The following is a 19,085-nucleotide window of genomic DNA, read 5'->3' on the forward strand; positions in this document are numbered from 1 at the left end:
TCTCAAAAAAGTAAATAAAATCGTCAAAAAATTTTAAAAAGATGCTTCAGTGACTTCTAGTTGCACCTGCTTCTCCCTCTAGTCTCTTCTCACTCCACCCTCCCCCTTCTGTAGCCACACATTTGATTCCCAGGGACAGAAGTTTTTTCCTCTTTCCTTTTTTCCTTTTTCCTCTTTCCTCTTTCCTTTCCTCTTTCCAAAGAAGCCTTTGCACATGGACTTTGCCCCACCTTGTCTCTTCACACCCCAGCTTAAACATTGCCTCCTTAGACATATCTCCCCACTGATGCTGAGTCAGTCCCCCTCCCCTTGATTTCACTAGCATAGCACATCATTTGGTAACTGCCCAGCAATTTTTAAATTGTGTGTGTGTACACATAACATAGATACCTTATATACATATTGTTTGAACCTATACAGAACCTATACATAATCTGCCTCTTGTTTCTAGATGGATAAGCTCTTTGCCTGGCATAGGGTCAGGATTGGGTAGGTGGCTGCATGGGGGACAGTACATGTCTGCTACTCTGTTCCCTGCCTGCTGCTGTGCCTGTTGCAAAAAAAATAGGTGGCAAGAAAACATTTCAGTGAATAAACAAAGCAGCAGAAAATCTGGGAAAGGTGGAGTGACCTCTGATGAGTATGAATTACTAGTTGGTTAGGGAGGAAAAAGCATCACAGGTTGAGTAACCAGAGGGTACAAAGGCCTGTGCCTATTCCTGGAATCAGAACCATAAATTAAGCATCCAACTACAGTCAACATTTTTTTGTATTTCAGCTTCATTTTTATACATTTTATATGAATATTAATAAGTTATGGTTTCCACAAAGTTATATGAAAGTATTATAATTATATCATCCTCATTGTTAAAAGTTTCATTACTGTTGATGTTCCAAATGTCACAACTTGTCCAATAGGACCTGCTTTATTTATTTATTTATATTTTTTCAGCACCTGCTCTGAACTTTTTTTTTTTTTAGTGCTAACCCTACCATCTTTGAAGGTATCCTTGTTATCTGGCAATGCTTCAAGCCTATCCAAGTTTTCTTTGCCCCAAGGCATGAAATCCACTATATTGCAAATAACTTGGCTTTCTTCTACAAGAAAACAGTGTTAGACATGAAAATCTAAGTGCTGGGTTTGCATTTGAGTACAAATGTTGCATGCTAGTGTTTGGACACCCTTATGGACAGAGCTAGACATGATGTTCCTTAGTAAGCTTTTTATTCACATTGATTTTTTTTTCCAAACTCATTTATGATATATTCTACTTTACCTATAGTAAAAAACTGATAAAACTTTAATGAATTTCTAAAATCTGTCAAGAAACAATGAGGCAATGGATAGAAATTGGACTCTGGGAGTGGCAGATGCCAAGTGAATGGCTTGGCACAGGATCAGGAGGGCCCCTCTTGAGTTGATAGTATTGTACTATGATAGTATGTACTATCAATCTTGTACTATCAACTTTAGTTGATAGTATTGTACTATGGATGAGCCCACAAAGCATCACAGCAAGGAGGGGGTGTGATCAGATCAGTAACAAGCAAAGAGGATGATGTGTTAGAAAACTGACAGACCAATGGTCGCAAAACCACCCAGGCTACTACATGGTCCAGTAAGGCCTGGTGGGGACTGGAATAGAGTGGAGAGCTGAGCGGAGAGCCCTTGCTGAGGTAAACGCCCTGGGCTGCATGGACACTTGTGTGTGGGATGTGACAGAAGGTTGGACTTAAAGGTGATTGAGCATAGGATACTGGGTGGACAGAAGGGCCAGGAACTAATACAGTGAATTCAGGAGGAGAAGGTCAGATGGAGTGTGGGAAGGCAAAGAATGGGCTGATTTAAGGTAGAATTTGAGAAGCAGCATGTATAGACAGTATCTGGCCCGTGTTTATTCAACATTAAATATGTTGAATGAATCAGATATTACCAATAACAGTGTGTGTTAAGCTCATACTGCATTACTAACACTATGCTAAGTATATATTAAATTTTCACAACAGACTCTAGGAAAAATAAGCACTCTTTTTATCACCACTGTGCCAATGAGAAAAGATAGGCCCATTGAGACTAAGTAATTTACCTGAGGCCACAGAGCTAGTACCTTCTTCCCTCATAACCCCTATCCAAGCAAGGAACACAACTCACAGGGAGTAATTGGTGTGGGGGCTGGAGGGCATTAAGAAATAGTCTGGTATAGAAGCCCAGAGAAAGAGCAGCTTGTAAAAAGTAGTAGTCAGTCACCTTGTGGTGCAGTGGCCAAGTGGAGGAAACTTAAAATAGGCAGTGGACTTGGTAGGCTATTGAACAAGTGAGCGGTGTTAGGACAGTTAGCTGGAAGCCACTTTTCTGGAAGTCCTTGGTGATTGGGAAGTACATGGCTGACAGTAGGCTAGATTGTTCCTTCAAGGACATTCATGGTGGACGAATAGTGGAAGAAAGGCAAGCTAGAGACCCTTTAGTGCCAGATACCTTAAGTTTCTCTCTTCAGTAGTGGTTAAAGTTCGCAGTCTACTACATGCCAGACACAGTTCTAAGTGCCCCCTTTGTACATGACCTCATTTATTCCTCACAGCAACCCTATAAGGTAGATAATAGACCAACCCCCATGACAGGTAAGGAAACAGACTGAAGCACAGAGGGTAAGTTATTAGTTCAAGGTCACCCAGGAAGTAAGCAGCAGATTCCACATGTTGAAAAGAATTCGTTTCGCCAGTAGCACTGTAGAGGGTTTTCAGATTGTGTCTATCAGGACTTGAAATTGTAGTTATCCAAGTAAAAGACACTGGCTTCCAACTCTAACAAAAGCAGTCCGCTATAGATCCTAGCTGGTTTATTGCCATAGGTAGCAAAGACAGAATGAACATACTCCATTTTATCAAATTTAGAGCCACTTTAGGTTGTTTTTTTTTTTAACCTCAGAACAAGGATTCCCTCTTTGAAGTTACATTCCAGCCACTTTTCTGAGAGCCTGATATTCTCTGAATAAAACTGAACGAAAAGAATTTGTTCTTAAAATCATTCCCCTGATGCCCTATAACTCTTATAAGGGCATGTTCATAAGGACCAAATTTATTTTGTCGTTGTTTCAAGTTTTTATTTAAATTCTGGTTAGTTAACATATAGTGTAAGAGTAGTTTCAGGAGTTAGAATTTAGTGATTCATCACTTACATACAACACACAGCAAGTGCCCTCCTTAATCCCTATAAGGACCACGTTTGAATGAATATTTAAAGGACTGGTGAATTTCTCTACATATCTTGAGTTTAAGGGCTAAAAGGAACTTGAATAAAACCCTAGGTATTTGACTCTTGCCATTGGGAATGTTGGAATAAAGCACTGGGAAGAGACTGTGAGCTTCTAGCCATCACTCCAAAGGACAGGGAGAGGGCATTGGGCTTTCTCCTGGGTCCTTAGCTATGGGTCATGACTGTGATTTGGGCACAGGCCAGGGTTCTACTAAATGACCTTTACATCTCCAACAGAAGAGATTCACCTGATAAAAGGATCCATTCTTGTTCCTTTAGTAATGCCAGTAATAGATAACTCCAAGGTCTCCTTCAGGTAGGCTTTTGAGTTTATGGGTTTACAAAGTATTCTTGAGCACTGAGTCCATTTTTCTTTGTCATCCAGCTGCAGGCAACAAACAAGTTTCATGGTCCCTGAAATTAGCCACCAACTTGAGACAAAAGATAATTCTGGAACTGCCATTCAGCGTGCTATATCTGTTCTGCTCTCTCTATAAAGCACGCCTTTTTAACGTAATTACATGACTTGTCTATCTGTTACGGAATTGATGAAGACAGCCTGGATTTATTTTTCCTCCTTTAACTTAGGAGTCAATATAGTTTATCGTTGCATTTCCCAAAGCAGATTCTGCATGAAAATAATCTATGCAAAAGGACCCTGTGAATAAGTATCTTTCAGAAATTCTGCTGGCAGATCTCTTCTGCTCCCTCCCTACCTCCTCCTGATTCACAATTTACATTAGCATATTAAAGGTTTTCCAAAGTTCTGCAATAAAGGAACCAGCTAAATCGGCACTTCATAAAGTCATTTTTACCATAGAGTGGAGTTTTCTATGTGCATTCTTTTAAACCACAGAACCACTTTGGGAAATGCTGACATAGTCATCAAAAGCTTTGGGATCAACTCTCAGCTTCTACGTATTTGACTTTTTTAGCTTCCCTATATAAGCGAGCTCATGCAGTTTGTTTCTTTCTGTGTCTCGCTTGCCCAGGCCGGGAGATGAGGGAAACAGAGAGATATTGGTCCCCGGATACAAAAGTGAAGCTCTATAGGATAGATAAGTCTAGAGAGCTAATGCACAGCACGATGACCATAGTTAATAATGCTGTATTGAATACTAGAAATTTGCTAAAAGTGGATTGCAGGCGCTCTCACCAAAAAAGAAGAAAAAAATCTGAGGTGGATATGTTAATTAGCTTGACTGTAGTGATCATTTCATTGTGTATATCAGATTGTCATATTGTGTACTTGAAATATATATACAATTCTTTAAAATATTTTTTTTTCAAGTTTTGGGGTCGAGATCTGGGTGATCTTGGGTAAGCTACTCCACCTCCCTGAGCTGTAAAATAGAAAATATTCTGTTGAGGACCTTGACAGTTAACCACAGCACCCACACATAGGAGACATTCAGTGAATGGTAGCTGTTGCTGTGAGTGACTGATAGGTTCTCGCATCTTTGCCCAGCATGGGTTAAGGACTCTTCCTTTTAGCAAGGTTTTACATAAAGTAGCCTGAATTTGTAACAGAACTTGTCTGATTAGTCATTTCCACAAAATACAAATGAAATTTAACCTTTGGAAAAATCTCCATTAGGGGATCCTAGAAGGTGGCCCAACATTGAGATGCAGCAGTGTGGTTAGTATTGATTAGTCAATGTAAAGAGAAGGAGCTTCGTAATTTACCCGAGCTCACAGATAATTAATGGAGTCTGTGAATTAAGAACCAACTTGTTTCACTGGGTAGGCCTTTGCATTTAATTACTCTGTTTGGAGAAGTTAATATCATCATTATTATTTAAATTATGTTCATTTCTAAACCGTTTAGCACCAGTCACAATCCTAAACTGAAGCTCCTAGGAAGCATCACGGTCAGGTAAGGTCAATTACTGCAAGTGGGGATGGAGGTGCGCCCTCCTCTCAGGAAGGAGAGTCCCTCAGTGGTTCAAGGTGGCTTTAGATCTGAGAAGGGACCTGGCAACCTAGTTTCCACGTGACTTTTCTTTTGCTGATACGTCCTCTAGTGGTAAAGACCCTGAGCTGTGAAGACTGGAAACAAAACAAAGGAAAGGAAAAGTCATCTTGGGTGAATCCCATAGAATTGTGACCATGAGACTTCATTTGAATGTCACTAATACTGGACCAGACTTGAGTGTTCTCTATGTCCAGTCATGAAAATAACTTTGCTAAAAAATAGTTATACCATAGCAAGAATAGAATAGGGACTATTTAAGCTACTCAGTGAATAAATTATTACTATAACACTGTGGACAGACACTATGAGGGTAACCAGAGTTCCTCGCCTATTAACAGATTTAATATAATAGAGCTCCCTGACAATTTTTGTGAGTTTATTGTATCCATGTTATATTTTTTTTCTATAATTGGTTTTCCTTTAAGTTAGTTTGGATCCATGGTGCATTATTGTACAGTTCTTCCTCCCTAGGTAAATTGACTATAGAGTAGAAGTAGTCCAAGCAAAACTATTAAAACTATTCCTTTTTAAAATAAAAAAAAAAAAGATTTTATTTACTTTTATTTTAGAGAGAGAGTGGGAGGCGGGGCAGAGAGAAAGGGAGACAAGCAGAATCCATGCTGAGTAGGGAGCCTGACATGGGGCTTGATCCCAGGATCCTGAGATCATGACCAGAGCTGAAACTAGGAGTTGGATGCTCAACTGACTGAGCCACCCAGGCACCCCCCAAACAATTCAGTTTTAAAACAGTGCTTTGAGGGGCACCTGGGTGGCTCAGTGGTTTAAGCCTCTGCCTTCGGCTCAGGTCATGGTCTCAGGGTCCTGGGATCGAGCCCCGCATCGGGCTCTCCGCTTGGCGGGGAGCCTGCTTCCCCCTCTCTCTCTGCCTGCCTCTTTGCCTACTGTGACTCCTCTCTCTCTCTCTGTCAAATAAATAAATATTAGAAAAATAAATAAATAAATAAATAAATAAAACAGTGCTTTGAGATGAGCAAGTTTACTCGGAACTGAGTATAGATTGTTATATATTTATTGATCACTTGTTTTTTTAGGTGATTTTCCTGCTTTTTTTCCAAACAAGATGAGTATTTTACATTTCAAATATACATATCTATATATATCATCTTTACAGATACAGATATAAAAATATAGATAGATATGGATATAGATATTTGGTAGAGGAGGTAGCTGGTGAAAATTCTTGAAGTTGCTTCTTTCCTAGCTATTGAATGAGGAATTTTGATTACCAAGATACAACATGAATTCTAGGAAATTAGGTTGGTATTTGAGCTGTTGGTGTGTTCTGTATGCTTTTGAAAATCTTTCCCCTCCTCTTTCTCTTCTGTTGTTGCTTTTCAATACAACTTGTTTTTTTTCCCTTGTTTTCCTGTACACTGAAATTCATTTTAATTGTGTTTTCAAACAATGACTGAATGCAGTGTTACTGCTTTATCTCAAAGTTACAGCTTTTAAAGTCTACTCAATCACTTCACATAGAAGATGCCAACATAAAAAAAAGAGAGAGATGCCAGCATATATCTATTTTTTAAAAGCACATATTGAGTGGAATTGATGTAAATGCAACAACAATAAAGTAAGACTGGTCTCTACTCTCCAGAGACTATAATTCAAAAGGTGGTTGACTTTCTTTGCTGGGGTTGACAGGCTCTTCTCAGACTACTTGAATACATTTGAGTATTAATACACTTCCTGTCTATTTAGAGAGAATTATTGTTCTATCTGCCTTGGGAGACTATTCTATTTCTAGATTTAACTCAACACAACATGATGGGCCCCAACTTTTGAGTAAAGCATGCCTTGATACAGTGAGTTTGTGCTCAGCTGCCTCTCTGAGCAATACTCTGAGCTAGGCACCACAGGTATACAAAGATATCTAAGAAGTGTCTTCTGTAAGCCTCAAGACACTTAGCCCCACAAGAGGATAGACAAGAGAGAGACACGCGATAGAACTGGGTGGGATTGTGCCATTTTTCCCAAGTTCCTAGAGGGCAGATGTGGTCTGAGGGAGGTGGAGAGGCTCATGTCCACTGACCACCTACAGGACTTGGCATATCTCTTCGCCTTCATTTCCACAACAGCCACACCAGCTGGATGGCATGACCCTCATTTGACCAATGAGAAAACTGAAGATCAGAGAAGTTAAATCTCTCCCTCAAAGTCATTCTGCCATTTTTGTCAATATAACCGTGCCTGGTACATAGTATGCTCTTCTGTGAATGGTGTTGAAAGTTGAGTGAATCTTTCAGGGAAGCAATTTTCCTCATGCATCGAGGGCCTCAAAAAAAGTGTATGTTCTTTGAATCAACAATTTCATTTCTAGGAATTGTCAGAGATGTGGATAAAGATCGTGTCTTTATGTGTGTATGTGTGTAAATGCAATAAGGTAACTGCCACCTCATTTCAAAAAGCAAAACTTTTGGAAACACACCCAGTATTCACAGGGAAAGAGTCAAATAAATTAGAGAATACAACAGTATTTTTGAAGAATTTTTTTTATGACATGGTGTGGTGTCCACAATACAATGTGGACTAAATGTATGTGGTGTGGTCTCTGCCGTGTTTTAGAAAAGCATATACAGAAAAATTACTAGAATAAAATGTAAATATCAATTGTTCTTATCTCTAAGCAATTGACTATTACAGATTTTATCACTTTTTTATAGTAACATATATTCTAAATTTTCTACAGTAAGTTTTTTTAACTTCTAATGAGAGGATATTTTGTTTTGTATTGTGATTTTTAAGGGATGAATGAGGAACTACTGCCCTGAGGTCTTCTTCCACCCAGTTAATACAGATTTTGTCATTAATCTCATATAGGAAAATTCCCATGGAGAACCCATTTAACACAATGAGGAAGAGAACTGACTCTAGAGGTGGGCTTCCTGGATTCAAAATTTAGCTGTGCTATTTCTTTACTGCGTGATCCTTGGCACATTGCTAAGCCTCTCTCTTGATGTTGATGCTCCCATTGATAGAAGTGGGACCGTGTAATGCCCATCACGTAAGGTGGTTGTGAGAGGCAGGCTTAGTAAGTGCCTAAAACATAGCAAGTGTTCAGGAAACTGTTATTTTTACATTGGATTTATTTATTAAGCTGTTTAATGTCGGTTATTTTTATAACTTACAGTTTGTTTTAAGGCTAGTAACAACATTCTTTATCAACTTCTCCCCTTGCCTTTTACTATAGCAAATGCATTCCCCTTTTTACATTTTGGGGTTTTTTTGTTTTGTTTTTGTTTTTTAAGATTTATTTATTTACTTAAGGGAGAGAGAGAGAAAGAGCACGAGCAGGAGGGGCAAAGGGAGAGGGAGAAAGAATTTGAAGCAGACTCCAAGCAGAGCACAGAGCCTGACATGGGGCCCAGTCTCACAACCCTGAGATCATGACCTGAACCAAAATTAAGAGTCTGTCACTTAACCAGCTGTGCCACCCAGGCACCCCTACATTTTGTTTTTTATTTAACTCCACTGAATTCCTGGCACAATTGCTAAACGAGATAGTTAACTCCATTAGACACAAACTAACCCCTTAGTCACTTGGCAAGTTTAGAATTTCAGTAACTTGTCAGATCTTGTGACAGCATCAGTTATATGTCCAACCCACTGCCAAGCCATGAAGAAATCATAGAAAGGATGATACATACCTCCTACCTCTCAACCAACATTTATGATCTGCTTTGTGCCATGGATCAGGAATACAGAAATGAAAAAGACATGGTCCCTGCCCTCAAGAAGTTTACCCTAGATAACAACATTACATGCATGAAGTCAATGCACCATTATAGGATTTTTTTTTTTAGATTTTTATTTATTTTAGAGTGTATGTGCATGGGGAGGGACAGAAGGAGAAGGAGGGAGAGACCTCAAGCAGATTTCCCACGGAGCATGGAGCCCAGTGAGGGACTCAATCTCATAACCCCGAGCTCATGACCTAGGCCAAAATCAAGAGTCAGTTGCTTAAAACTGAGCCACCCAGGCACCCTGTAGGTGCACCATTTGAAATAGACACAAGATAATGTGTGTGTTAGCAGCAGCCAGGCTATAGGGTGAGCTAGACATGACAAGGTTCCCTAAGAGGGAGTTTGAAGGGTATTGATGGAGCCACTTTGGGAAGGCTAAGATGAGAAGCAGGGTTCCAGGCAGAGATAACAATGTAAAGGCATATAAGTAAAAGAAACCTGACACATCTGTACAAATATAGGTAATTTTGTAAGGCGTAAGAGATGAGCTGAGAGAAAGGCAAGGCAGAAGTCTCGATTTAAAAAAAAAAAAAAAAGTCTCAATTTTATCTTTTGAGTGGGGAGATGGTAACAGATTCACCTTTTTAAAAGTTTAGTATGAAAGTGTGGAAGATGAACCCAAAAAAAAGGTGTGGAGACAGCTAGACAAAAGGCTATTGCTAGAACTCTGAGAGCAGGAGGAACTAGGTCAATGCAGAAACAGTGAAGATGTTGAAGAGAACAAAGTAGAGAACTATGTAAAAGGAGAGCTTTAGCTCTACAGGGTAAAAGGGAGGATATAGACTGGACCACCAGATTTCTGAATTGAGGAACTGGGCAGATAGTGTGGGTTGTTCACTGAGCTGGGGACCCCAAAGGAAAAGCAGGCATGAAGGGAAAAGACAGAGGGGTCAGGTTTAGACATAATGAATTCCAGGTGACCTTGGGTCACTGCAGTTGTCAAGTAAGAAAACATACAGGTCCAGACCTTAGCAGCACAACCTAGTGAAAGATGGAATTCAGTCGTGCCGGGAGTTGAGTAAATTGATCTATGGAGAGTCTATAGATGAGAGAGAGAAGAGGGCCAAGGATAGAAGCCCGGAACTGCAGCTTTAGCAAGATCTCAGAGAGAAGGAAGTAAGCAAGCAAGAGACCTGAGTAAAGAGGAGGAAGATTCAAGATTTAGGGAATGGCCAATATAATGAAATGGTGACCTTGGGGAATTTATCATCTACTGGTGAAGAAATGAGGTAGAAAAGTTGCCTATGAATTTCCTTGAGTAAGTGCCTACGAAGGATATAGACAGGTCTTACAGAGTTGAGGGGAAGGAGGGTGTGGAGTTGACCTGAAGCTTGACAAAGATGATAAGACTTCATTCACTGAGCCTGAAATTGATTAGAATTGAAACCAAGAGAGAGAGGTCATTTCTACCAAGGCCCTGGGATATGTTCAAATCCATCCTCATGTCTGAAAATAACTGGAGGTAGGTTTTCTATTGATTGTGGTAATCAGTGTCATCTTTGAATACTGAAGACAGCATTTGGTTCTCTCTTAGTGATAATGCCCATTGGCTAAACAGTATCCTATAAAACTGGATGCAGTGTTACCTGATATCTTGTACAAGATTCAGGAAGTCATGACAAGAAACAATTTGACTTATTCCAAAAACACAGAGGTGTCTAACCTGGAGGACATGAGGGTCAATTTCGATGGGAAAAGACAAGTCCTAGTTACATACCCTTCTAATTTTATGGTAGCTTATTCTAAAATCCCTTCGTTTAATACAGCTATTCCTGGCTGTGAAGTCGCAGATTCCCTGCCCCATATTTTCCCTAGCCTCTGGTGGCTAAGCTGTGGGTATGTGAAAGGAAGCATGAAAGGGAGAAAATTTTAGTGTGTTCCGCCCACTCCTTTGCCCCTTCCAGTCCTTTCCATCTTCCCATTCCATCCCACTGGCCTCTTTCTTCCCAAGACCACTTGACTTAGAATACGGCATGGGCACTAACTCTTCATTGACCAAGAGGAATACCTTAAGGACAGAAATAGTCAGGCATTACCTTGGGAAACAACCTGTCAAATCTGTCTCCGCTAGTCTGCTCACAATTCTGTCTTCTTGTCTTGCTTCCCACAACCTACACCATACCTGCAAAGAGAAAGCTACAGAATAAAGAAAAGTCATTGGAAAATCAGGTTCCAGTGCTGCCCATGCCACTTCCTTAGGGATATGATCTTGCGCAAGCCACTTAACCTTAACTAGTCTCAGTCTTCTCAGAAGAACTTGTGTGACAGTCAAATGAGATATTTGTCAAGGTGCTTAAGATTGCAAAATGCTATCCACATCTTAGGGAATGGTCTAACGTGGGCTATCATCATAGTCATGAACATGATGTGAAAGAAGAGTGGGGCCAAGATTTCTCCTCCTCCTCCATCTGTTCTTAAGACCTAGACCTTCCATTCCAATCCTTATATTCAACCAGTTCCTCCAGAGCCTCATCTCTGTTAGTTTCTATTAATCTGTGTTGATTTATCTTGGCTCATGCAGTGCTTAACACAACTGAGGAATACAACTAAGTTACCCCCATTCTCCTCCCCTTAGCACATAGTAGAAGCCCTTAAAATCTATTCCTAGAGAAGAAAAATGGGAAACAATTTACAAGTCCTTTGTAGGCACCAGGCACTTTCTTTGCCTGAGATTCTGTTCCACAAACCACAGACTTGTCCCACAGAGGAGAAATTAAGAAGCCTTTACAAGCTGAAACCAAGGGAAATTACATTTCTATTAAAAGCTGTCTATGGCTAGGTGCATCCATCTCAAGTACAAAGTTAAATGATGTAATAAACTTATTCAAAGACGTAAGGCTAATACCTAAAATGCTATTAACTATCTTTCACTCAATGTTAACAAAATACAGCTATAAATTTTCTTGGGTTGTAATTTTGCAAGTTGCTTGTTCTCAGTGGGTTATGCATCCACTGTTGAATTCTGTATTTCCATCCTGGCAAATGGGATGTCAGGGATACACAATCCTTTGAAATGTGGTGGTTTTCAATATTCTCGTGAATCTGGAAATGCTCAGTTCCTTCTAAGGCTGGTTTCTGTCACCATTTTCTACCTCCTGGCTAAGTGCAGTTTTGAGGCCCCATATTTCATAAACTGGAGATCAGAGCCAAGAAAGCCCAGCCAACCAAGCCATGGCTCAAGATTCAAGGTTGGGGGCTGGCACATCTCCTCTGAACTCTGAGACCGATTCACAGCTTCTCATAAGAAGCCATGCTTCTAAGGATGACAGGGTAAAATGGAAGGGAAGAGTTAAAAGAAATACAGAGCATTCTCTCAGAAAAGGTTCTGCTCCCCTTTTCTGGTGGGATTTCACTTAAACCTCAGGTGAAGAGGATATGTCCGTAAGACCCAAATATATCTCATTGAACTTGCCTAATTGTATAAATTTGTCAGGATTTCCATTTGCTTTTGCAAGCCCAGTCCTAAATCCAAATAGCATGTCCCTTGGACCCTCACCAGACACAATGGCAGGAGAATGGTCGTGAGGGCTACGTTAATGAAAGGGATGTGAGAGAGCCATCGGCATTTGCCCGAGTCCTGCAGGCTGTGGGTCCTCTTCCTACACATGCGCAGTTCAACAAGCTCCCAAGAAATGTTGACGGATTCCTAGGTACCCGAGGCTTCTCTGGAGGGAACCCCCTTGCCCTTGCAGGTGCCCAGCCCTCACAGGATCTGTTGCCAGAGGTCAGCCCCAGCAGCCTCTCATGCTCTTGCTATGCTTCTTCAGGAAACAGCATCCTCCATTCGGCAGCAGACAGCGTGACCAGCGCCGTACAGAAAGCCAGCCAGGCCTTGAATGAGCGCGGGGAGCGGTTAGGCCGAGCAGAAGAGAAGACGGAAGACATGAAGAACAGCGCCCAGCAGTTCGCGGAGACTGCACACAAGGTGGGTCCCACAGGGGCGCGGAGGTCTCCACTCTGGAAGCTCAGGGAGCTTTGGCTCCAAGAAACTTTTTTAGGTGCATTTCCCATAGTGGAAGATATAAAATCAAGCCCTCCCCGCCCCCCAATACATCCTGCTGCTTAGTAAGTACCAGAATCATAAAATATTTCTTCATGTACCCATTTCTTCATTTCTTTCCTTGCTAATGTCTCTCTCTGACAATGGATCTGGATCTTTCGGAAATGCCGACCATACTTAGTTCCTGCCCAGGATTTTAGGGCTCAAGTTTCAGGGAAGAGAATGGGGGTGGAAGAAGTCAGATCCACGAATATCCCTCCCCCAGTGGCCAATGCTTGAAAAAGGACTTGGGTCTGTCATTGTGTACTTTTCCTTGCCATCCTTTTCCGGTCACGGTCATGAGCCCAGCATCCTGTGTTCTTATCTCTTCGCTGTATAAAAAGCAAGTTCTAGTCCCCCACACCCAGGGTACCTCAGGGCTGCTTGCCCCTCTGCAAGAGGGCTTGGATCTCGAAGCCTGCCCTGACTCGTGCAGAGCTGCCCACAGGGCTCCTACATGCTCTGAATCCGGGTCATGGCATTTCCCACGTGACCACAGGCACACACGTGCATTTTCACACGCTCCCGAAGAATGTGCCTTTCAGCAGGGGAAAGGGTAGTTTTTATTGGCAGCCAGCTCTGAGGCAGTCGCAAACCAACAGAAAGAGCGGCCCTGTTAGGTGATAAAGAGGATTTACGACTGATCTTGTGCTTCAGGTCAGAGGGCAGTTGTCTGGCTAGGGATTGGAATTTAGGTTTCCAGGAACAACCCCTGCTGATAACTGTTGGCATCTCCGAATCACAATCCGGCCTTCCAGATAGGCTTTTCAGGTGACCTTTGGGGAAAAAGTTAACTTACTTCAACAGAAAATCCCAGCTCTGCTGAAGAAGCGAGAATAGAACCACCTGAAAAGTGACAAGAAAGGTCCCCTAGCTGAGGCTAGCTGGCCTCGCCCAGGGGCTCATTCCCAGGGCGAACTCTGGATCCAAACCCCGAGGGGATGCTTCCTGCCTTCCTGTCCTGCTCCTGTTACCCAGATCTGTCTCCTTGTGTCATCAGCTCTCTGTCCTGCTGGGGTCTTATCACACCCCTGCCTCCAGGGCCCATGTGGGCTTCCCTGGAGAAGACCTGGCCAGATCTGGCTGAAAACGCAGTTGGCCCTGCTCGAGGGCAGACCCTTGCTCACCGCATGTCACGGAAAGAGGGATCTCAGACTTAAGATTTCCATAAGGTACATATTTAAGTTTCTTTCTCCAGCCTTTGTGAGACAGAAATAAGGATGAGATGGGAACACTAGAATTCCCACCCTGGCTTCATTTATAACCACAGCAAATGTTGTGATTGGCGGAGGGGCGGTAGTGGAAGTCTGGAGAAACATTCAAAGTGTTGATTTGGGGAAGGGAAGGCTAAAGGGAGTTATTTTTTAATTATCTTCAAGTCTTGGGGGGGTGGGTAATAGTACAGGCAGTTTGAACCTTGCCATACAAAATAGAGCATTCAGCAGTGCACTGATAAGATTCTGCTAAAACCAGACTTTAGGTGAATGATGAGATCCTGAGCTGGGTTACCAAGGAAGTCTGTGAAATCGTTCTTCCTAAGGCGGAGTAGACAATACCTGGAAGTCACCCATGTGGGCGTCCCCCTCGGAGGTGGTTGTACAAACACTGGGGTGGTTAACCTGACCAGATGGCCATGATTCTTGGCCCCAGTTGCCCTGTTTCCCTGATGTTGTGGCCAAGTGTGCTGGGTGCATGGGAAGGCAGTCTGGCGTGGTTAGCATCTTGTGTTTGATTTACCATCCCAGTGACCTTGGGCAAGTGCCTAATTTCTCTAAGCCCCAGTTTCCTCATCAGTAAAATAAGGATAATTAATAACAGTTGCCGTCTCCTAGGGCATTGAGAGAATTGAATGAATTCAAACCTATAAATCTATGATCACAATACCTGACATATACAAGTCTGAATTAATACTGGCGATAATAATTTCCATGAAAATGATTCTTTTGAACCTGCCTTATACCATCCTACAACGAGCACTGTAGGAGGATGGAGAAATGTGATTGAGGACCCCAACAAAGGGATGGGGAGGGCTTGGAGATGAAGATTTTGTGCCCCCCAAAGTGGGGTGGGCAGGGCTTCTACTAAATTCAATACTTTCTAAACACAGAACAATCCTTGAAACAGGGCCTGTCAGAGAAGAAACTGATTAGGCCACCAGAGGCAAGGGGCCTCTGGCCTTGACCTGTAGGAGGATTGGTGCCAGCCAGCAGCCTATTTCCAGGAGAGATGGAGGATAGAGGGGGCAGTCTGCCCTGGTTTTGGCTTCCCTGCCTGTGGGTGTTCTAAGAGGGAGGTGAAGGGGTTGCTGGTGTCTATTAGGGCGTGTGAGGGAGCAGGAGCTAGACACTGTCCTGGCCAGACGTGGTTTTCTAAAATATGCTTGTGAAGCACCAGCATTGGCAGCATTCCTCACAAGGAGAGTGACCTCTTTAGTTAAGGTGTGGCTTTTTCCCAGGGACTAGGACTCCAGATCTAAACCCACTGGCATGGCCCGACCATGAAGGTGTCATTTCCCCAGCCAAGCCTCCACCAGACCTGCTGGTGAGGACAGCGTTCAGAGGCAGAAGCCAACTTTCCACCCCCTCCCCAGACAAGCAGCTGTGTTGATTCATAGTGGGCTGTGTTTCCGGGCTAAGACAGGGGGTATGTGCCAGCACCCTTCGCAGACCACAGCAAAACCAGGGGATGGCTCCTCCGTGTTCCCCAATTGACTATGGCACACTTTCCTACACTGCAGTCAAAAGGATCTTTCTGACTTTTCCCAGGACTCCTGCAATGACCCAGGTACATCAGTGAGTGGACCACCTTCACACAGCCCCACCACCAAGATACCTGGGTGCTCATCTCCAGGAGAGCAGATAGAAAGTGTTCTTGCACCCCCTCTCCCCCAGCTCTATTCGGCCTCCTTGAGAAAGCGTGGTTCCTTCCTGAGCTGTGGGCTTGGCCCCGTCTCAGCCCTTAGGGAAGTACAGCGCAGCCCCAGAGCAGACCTGCTCACTCTCCACTGCCCCAGAAAACTCAGTGCTGCCGTGTATGCCGTGCTCGGACACCCGCCCCAGGCAGTGAGCCCGCAGGCGAAGGCAGCACCCACACCCAGGCAGCCTCAGATGACAGTTCTCAGAGGAAGGAGCACTGAGCTGCCCTGTTCTGTACAAGCTCGAGCTTGCAGGGGGAGAGGGGAGTAAGTGGCATTTCTCTCACCAGCAGGGAGCGGCTGCCTCTGTCCCCACTATAGTCACCCACTTCCTTTGGGTCCCTGAACCAGAAGGGACCTCAAGAGTCCAGGCCTCTTAAAATTCCCCCCATATGAGTAACAATTTATTACTGTTTAGAGGGAGTAATTTACACAGCTTTGAAAGAGAAAGCTTTCCGTGAGATAGTAAGAAAACAAAATACACCCGAAGGAAATTTTTATCTCCTCTTCTGTAAGAACTCTGACATCTAAACTGATCCATAAGCATTTGAGTTACAGAGGATATTTATAAACATGACAAGATGGAGGTATGGAGCAGTTCTGAGTCTAGGGCTCAAGGTCATGCAGCAAATTTGGAGAAGAGGAGCAGCAACACCCTGCCTTCCATATTCCAAAACTTCTCACTCCCAGAGAATTTTAAAAAACAACAGCAAAAACAAAAACACCTTAGGTAGCGTGGAAATGATGCCACTTTCTGCAAAGATACTTTAAATATTAAGGATCCAGTCCCATCATATTTCTGCGATGCTGAGCTGGCCAGGGCCCCACCTGGCAGGGGCTCCATTCAGGGGCATCCAAGACCCACGGTAGCAGTAACCAGGGCCCGGTGCGAGCAGTGGTACAGTTATTGTTGAAAATTAATGACTGTGGGTGAATTGGCATGAGCCCATTAGCTGAAGGTTAACAGCTCCGTGAATAACAGGACAGCAGCGCTGATCAAATATTTATGTTGGGTATTCATTATGTACAACACTTAACAGCTCTGTGTTGATTGGAATGGTCCACGTTGCTGAATAATGTATTAAAACTGGAGACAGAGCAAGAAGTGGAGTCCCTACAGCGGAGGGACTGTGGAAGACAGGGCCCTGGAACAGGTCAGACACCTCACATGTCTGTGGACCATAAACTCTCCAAGGTCAGGAGTCCTTAGCCACTTCCACCTTTCTGAGTACTTAGCCCAGCAGCATCGGGAGCACGCTCACACACACCGTCCGACGGCTGACAGTCCTGGTGTCTGCCCCGCAGAGGGTCTGCAGAGGTCTCACTGAGGCTGCCTTCCCCAGGCAGAGGCACGGGGAGCTCTTCCAGGAGAGCTGAGTTTAGCAGCCCGAGGGCTAGGTCCACACGTCCCCCTCCATCCCATGCTGACCTGGCTTGGTGCAAGGTGCAAGCAAGCAGTGTCTGCTGCTCTCGCAGGTGGTCTGAGGTGGCAGCCGCAGGGTTATGACTTTGTTCTTGAAGACATCAAGGAAAGGGAAGGTGGACCCGAAGGCCCTGGGTTATACAGGAGAGATGGGTCATTGACACTGCCCAGAAGATGGCCACTGCCACTGTGTGGAATCAGAGGGCTCCCTGGAGCATTCTTTAAGGACCAAGAACTTGGTCGTGAAGCAGACAAGGCTTTCTACAGAGCTGTTGCCCATAGAGAACCACCAGCTGTTTGCTCCAAACCATTCTGAGTGGCAGAACCTGTCTCCTACTCCCAGTCCCAATCCCCTCCCTAATGCCAGAGGCTGGACACGTGAGGAATTACAGTTCAGGCTCAGCCCTGCCTTCAGGGTCATCTCAGGGTATGGGCTCCTTGGAAAGGATGTAAGAAAAGCAAAGTCAGATTTAACTTAACGTTCCGTACCTGCCTGTGTTGCCTTCAGTATATCATCATGGGCTCTAGCTGGGCTTGGGAAGTTACTGAATGACACAGTGGTATTAGCGTTCCCATCATAAAGGTCAAACATTTCAGCAAGCCAACTCTTTCTCGAATACCAGCAGGAGGAGTGGTAAATGGAGGTCTGGTTTCAGTCTCTTGTTCAGCATCTCGTCAGTAACACCGCTTCATCGTCAAGAGCTTTTGAACTTGGTTGGAGGTCCAGGCTGGATTAATGAGTGGATTAATGCCAATTGTTCTTCTACAGTTGATTTTTAATACTTAATAAGATATCAGTAAATACTTATATTTGAGGAGTGTTGGTCTTTCTGAATAACTAGTAACCCAGCAACCCAGAGACCTGGGTTCTACTCCTACCTGTTCCTAGGTCAGTCCCTCCTTCTGCCTGTGCCCTTGGCTGCCCCTTCAGTGGAGGGCGGGCAAGCCGCATAGTGCACTCCCCCTGCAGGACACAGAACACCAAGGAAACCACTGTTAAGGAGGAATAACAGAGGCAGTGCTCTGTGGGCTCTTCGAGAAAATGTTGCACATCCACTAGATGCCACTGGGAATAATATGGCAATCCACCACAGCGAGTAAAACCTCGATGCTGCCTCTCATCATGGATTTGGGGAGGGGAGCAGCGTGGGAGTTCTCCCCAGTGCTAACAATGCTTAACTTTGCCATCCCTCTTTCTCCTTAGCTTGCCATGAAGCACAAGTGTTGAGACACTCCCTATCGCGGCAATGACCCTCTCGAGAGAAATGGAAGAGTTTGCTCAGCAGTTTTTACAAGAATTCCAGACCTCTGCTTTTTTTTTTTTTCTCCAGTATACGGACATTTAGGTTTTTTTGCTTTTCCTTTTCAGACGTTAATATGAAAGAAGAGACATAGTGTTTATACATTTCACTAAGGATTATGCTAAGAAATGCTGCAGTGGCATCAGCTTCATTTGGTTTTTTTATTTTTTTTAACTGTATAGACATAAGTCTTCTTATGTGTCTTCTCTAATTTTTTTTTTTTTCAGTACTTTGGATATGGAATTTGGACCAAATGTTATGCTGAGCTGGGTCTAAACTGGCAACATGTTGTTGTCTTTTTTTCTTGACATTAAACCAGAGAGGCGCCTGGCTGGCTCAGTCAGTAGAGGACACCACTCTTGATCTTGGGGTCGTGAGTTCAAGCCCCACTTTGGGTGTAGAGATTTACTTTGGAA

The 19,085-nt window shown here is 43.5% G+C and overlaps 1 protein-coding gene across 1 annotated transcript in view; it reads left to right on the top strand.

The window, feature by feature from the left end:
• The window catches only part of STXBP6 (syntaxin binding protein 6), a 50,339-nt gene extending 31,504 nt beyond the window's left edge, over positions 1-18,835 (top strand). Inside the window, exons 4-5 of the mRNA XM_032856223.1 lie at positions 12,760-12,917; positions 18,573-18,835. Coding sequence (XP_032712114.1) covers positions 12,760-12,917; positions 18,573-18,596 — 182 coding nt within the window. The 3' untranslated portion in view covers positions 18,597-18,835. The remainder of the gene's footprint in view (positions 1-12,759; positions 12,918-18,572) is intronic.
• The last annotated feature ends 250 nt before the right edge of the window (positions 18,836-19,085 follow it).

Source organism: Lontra canadensis, unplaced genomic scaffold, assembly GCF_010015895.1.
Source record: "Lontra canadensis isolate GAN:19392208 unplaced genomic scaffold, GSC_riverotter_1.0 scaffold12, whole genome shotgun sequence".
NCBI classification, from domain to species: Eukaryota; Metazoa; Chordata; class Mammalia; order Carnivora; family Mustelidae; genus Lontra; species Lontra canadensis.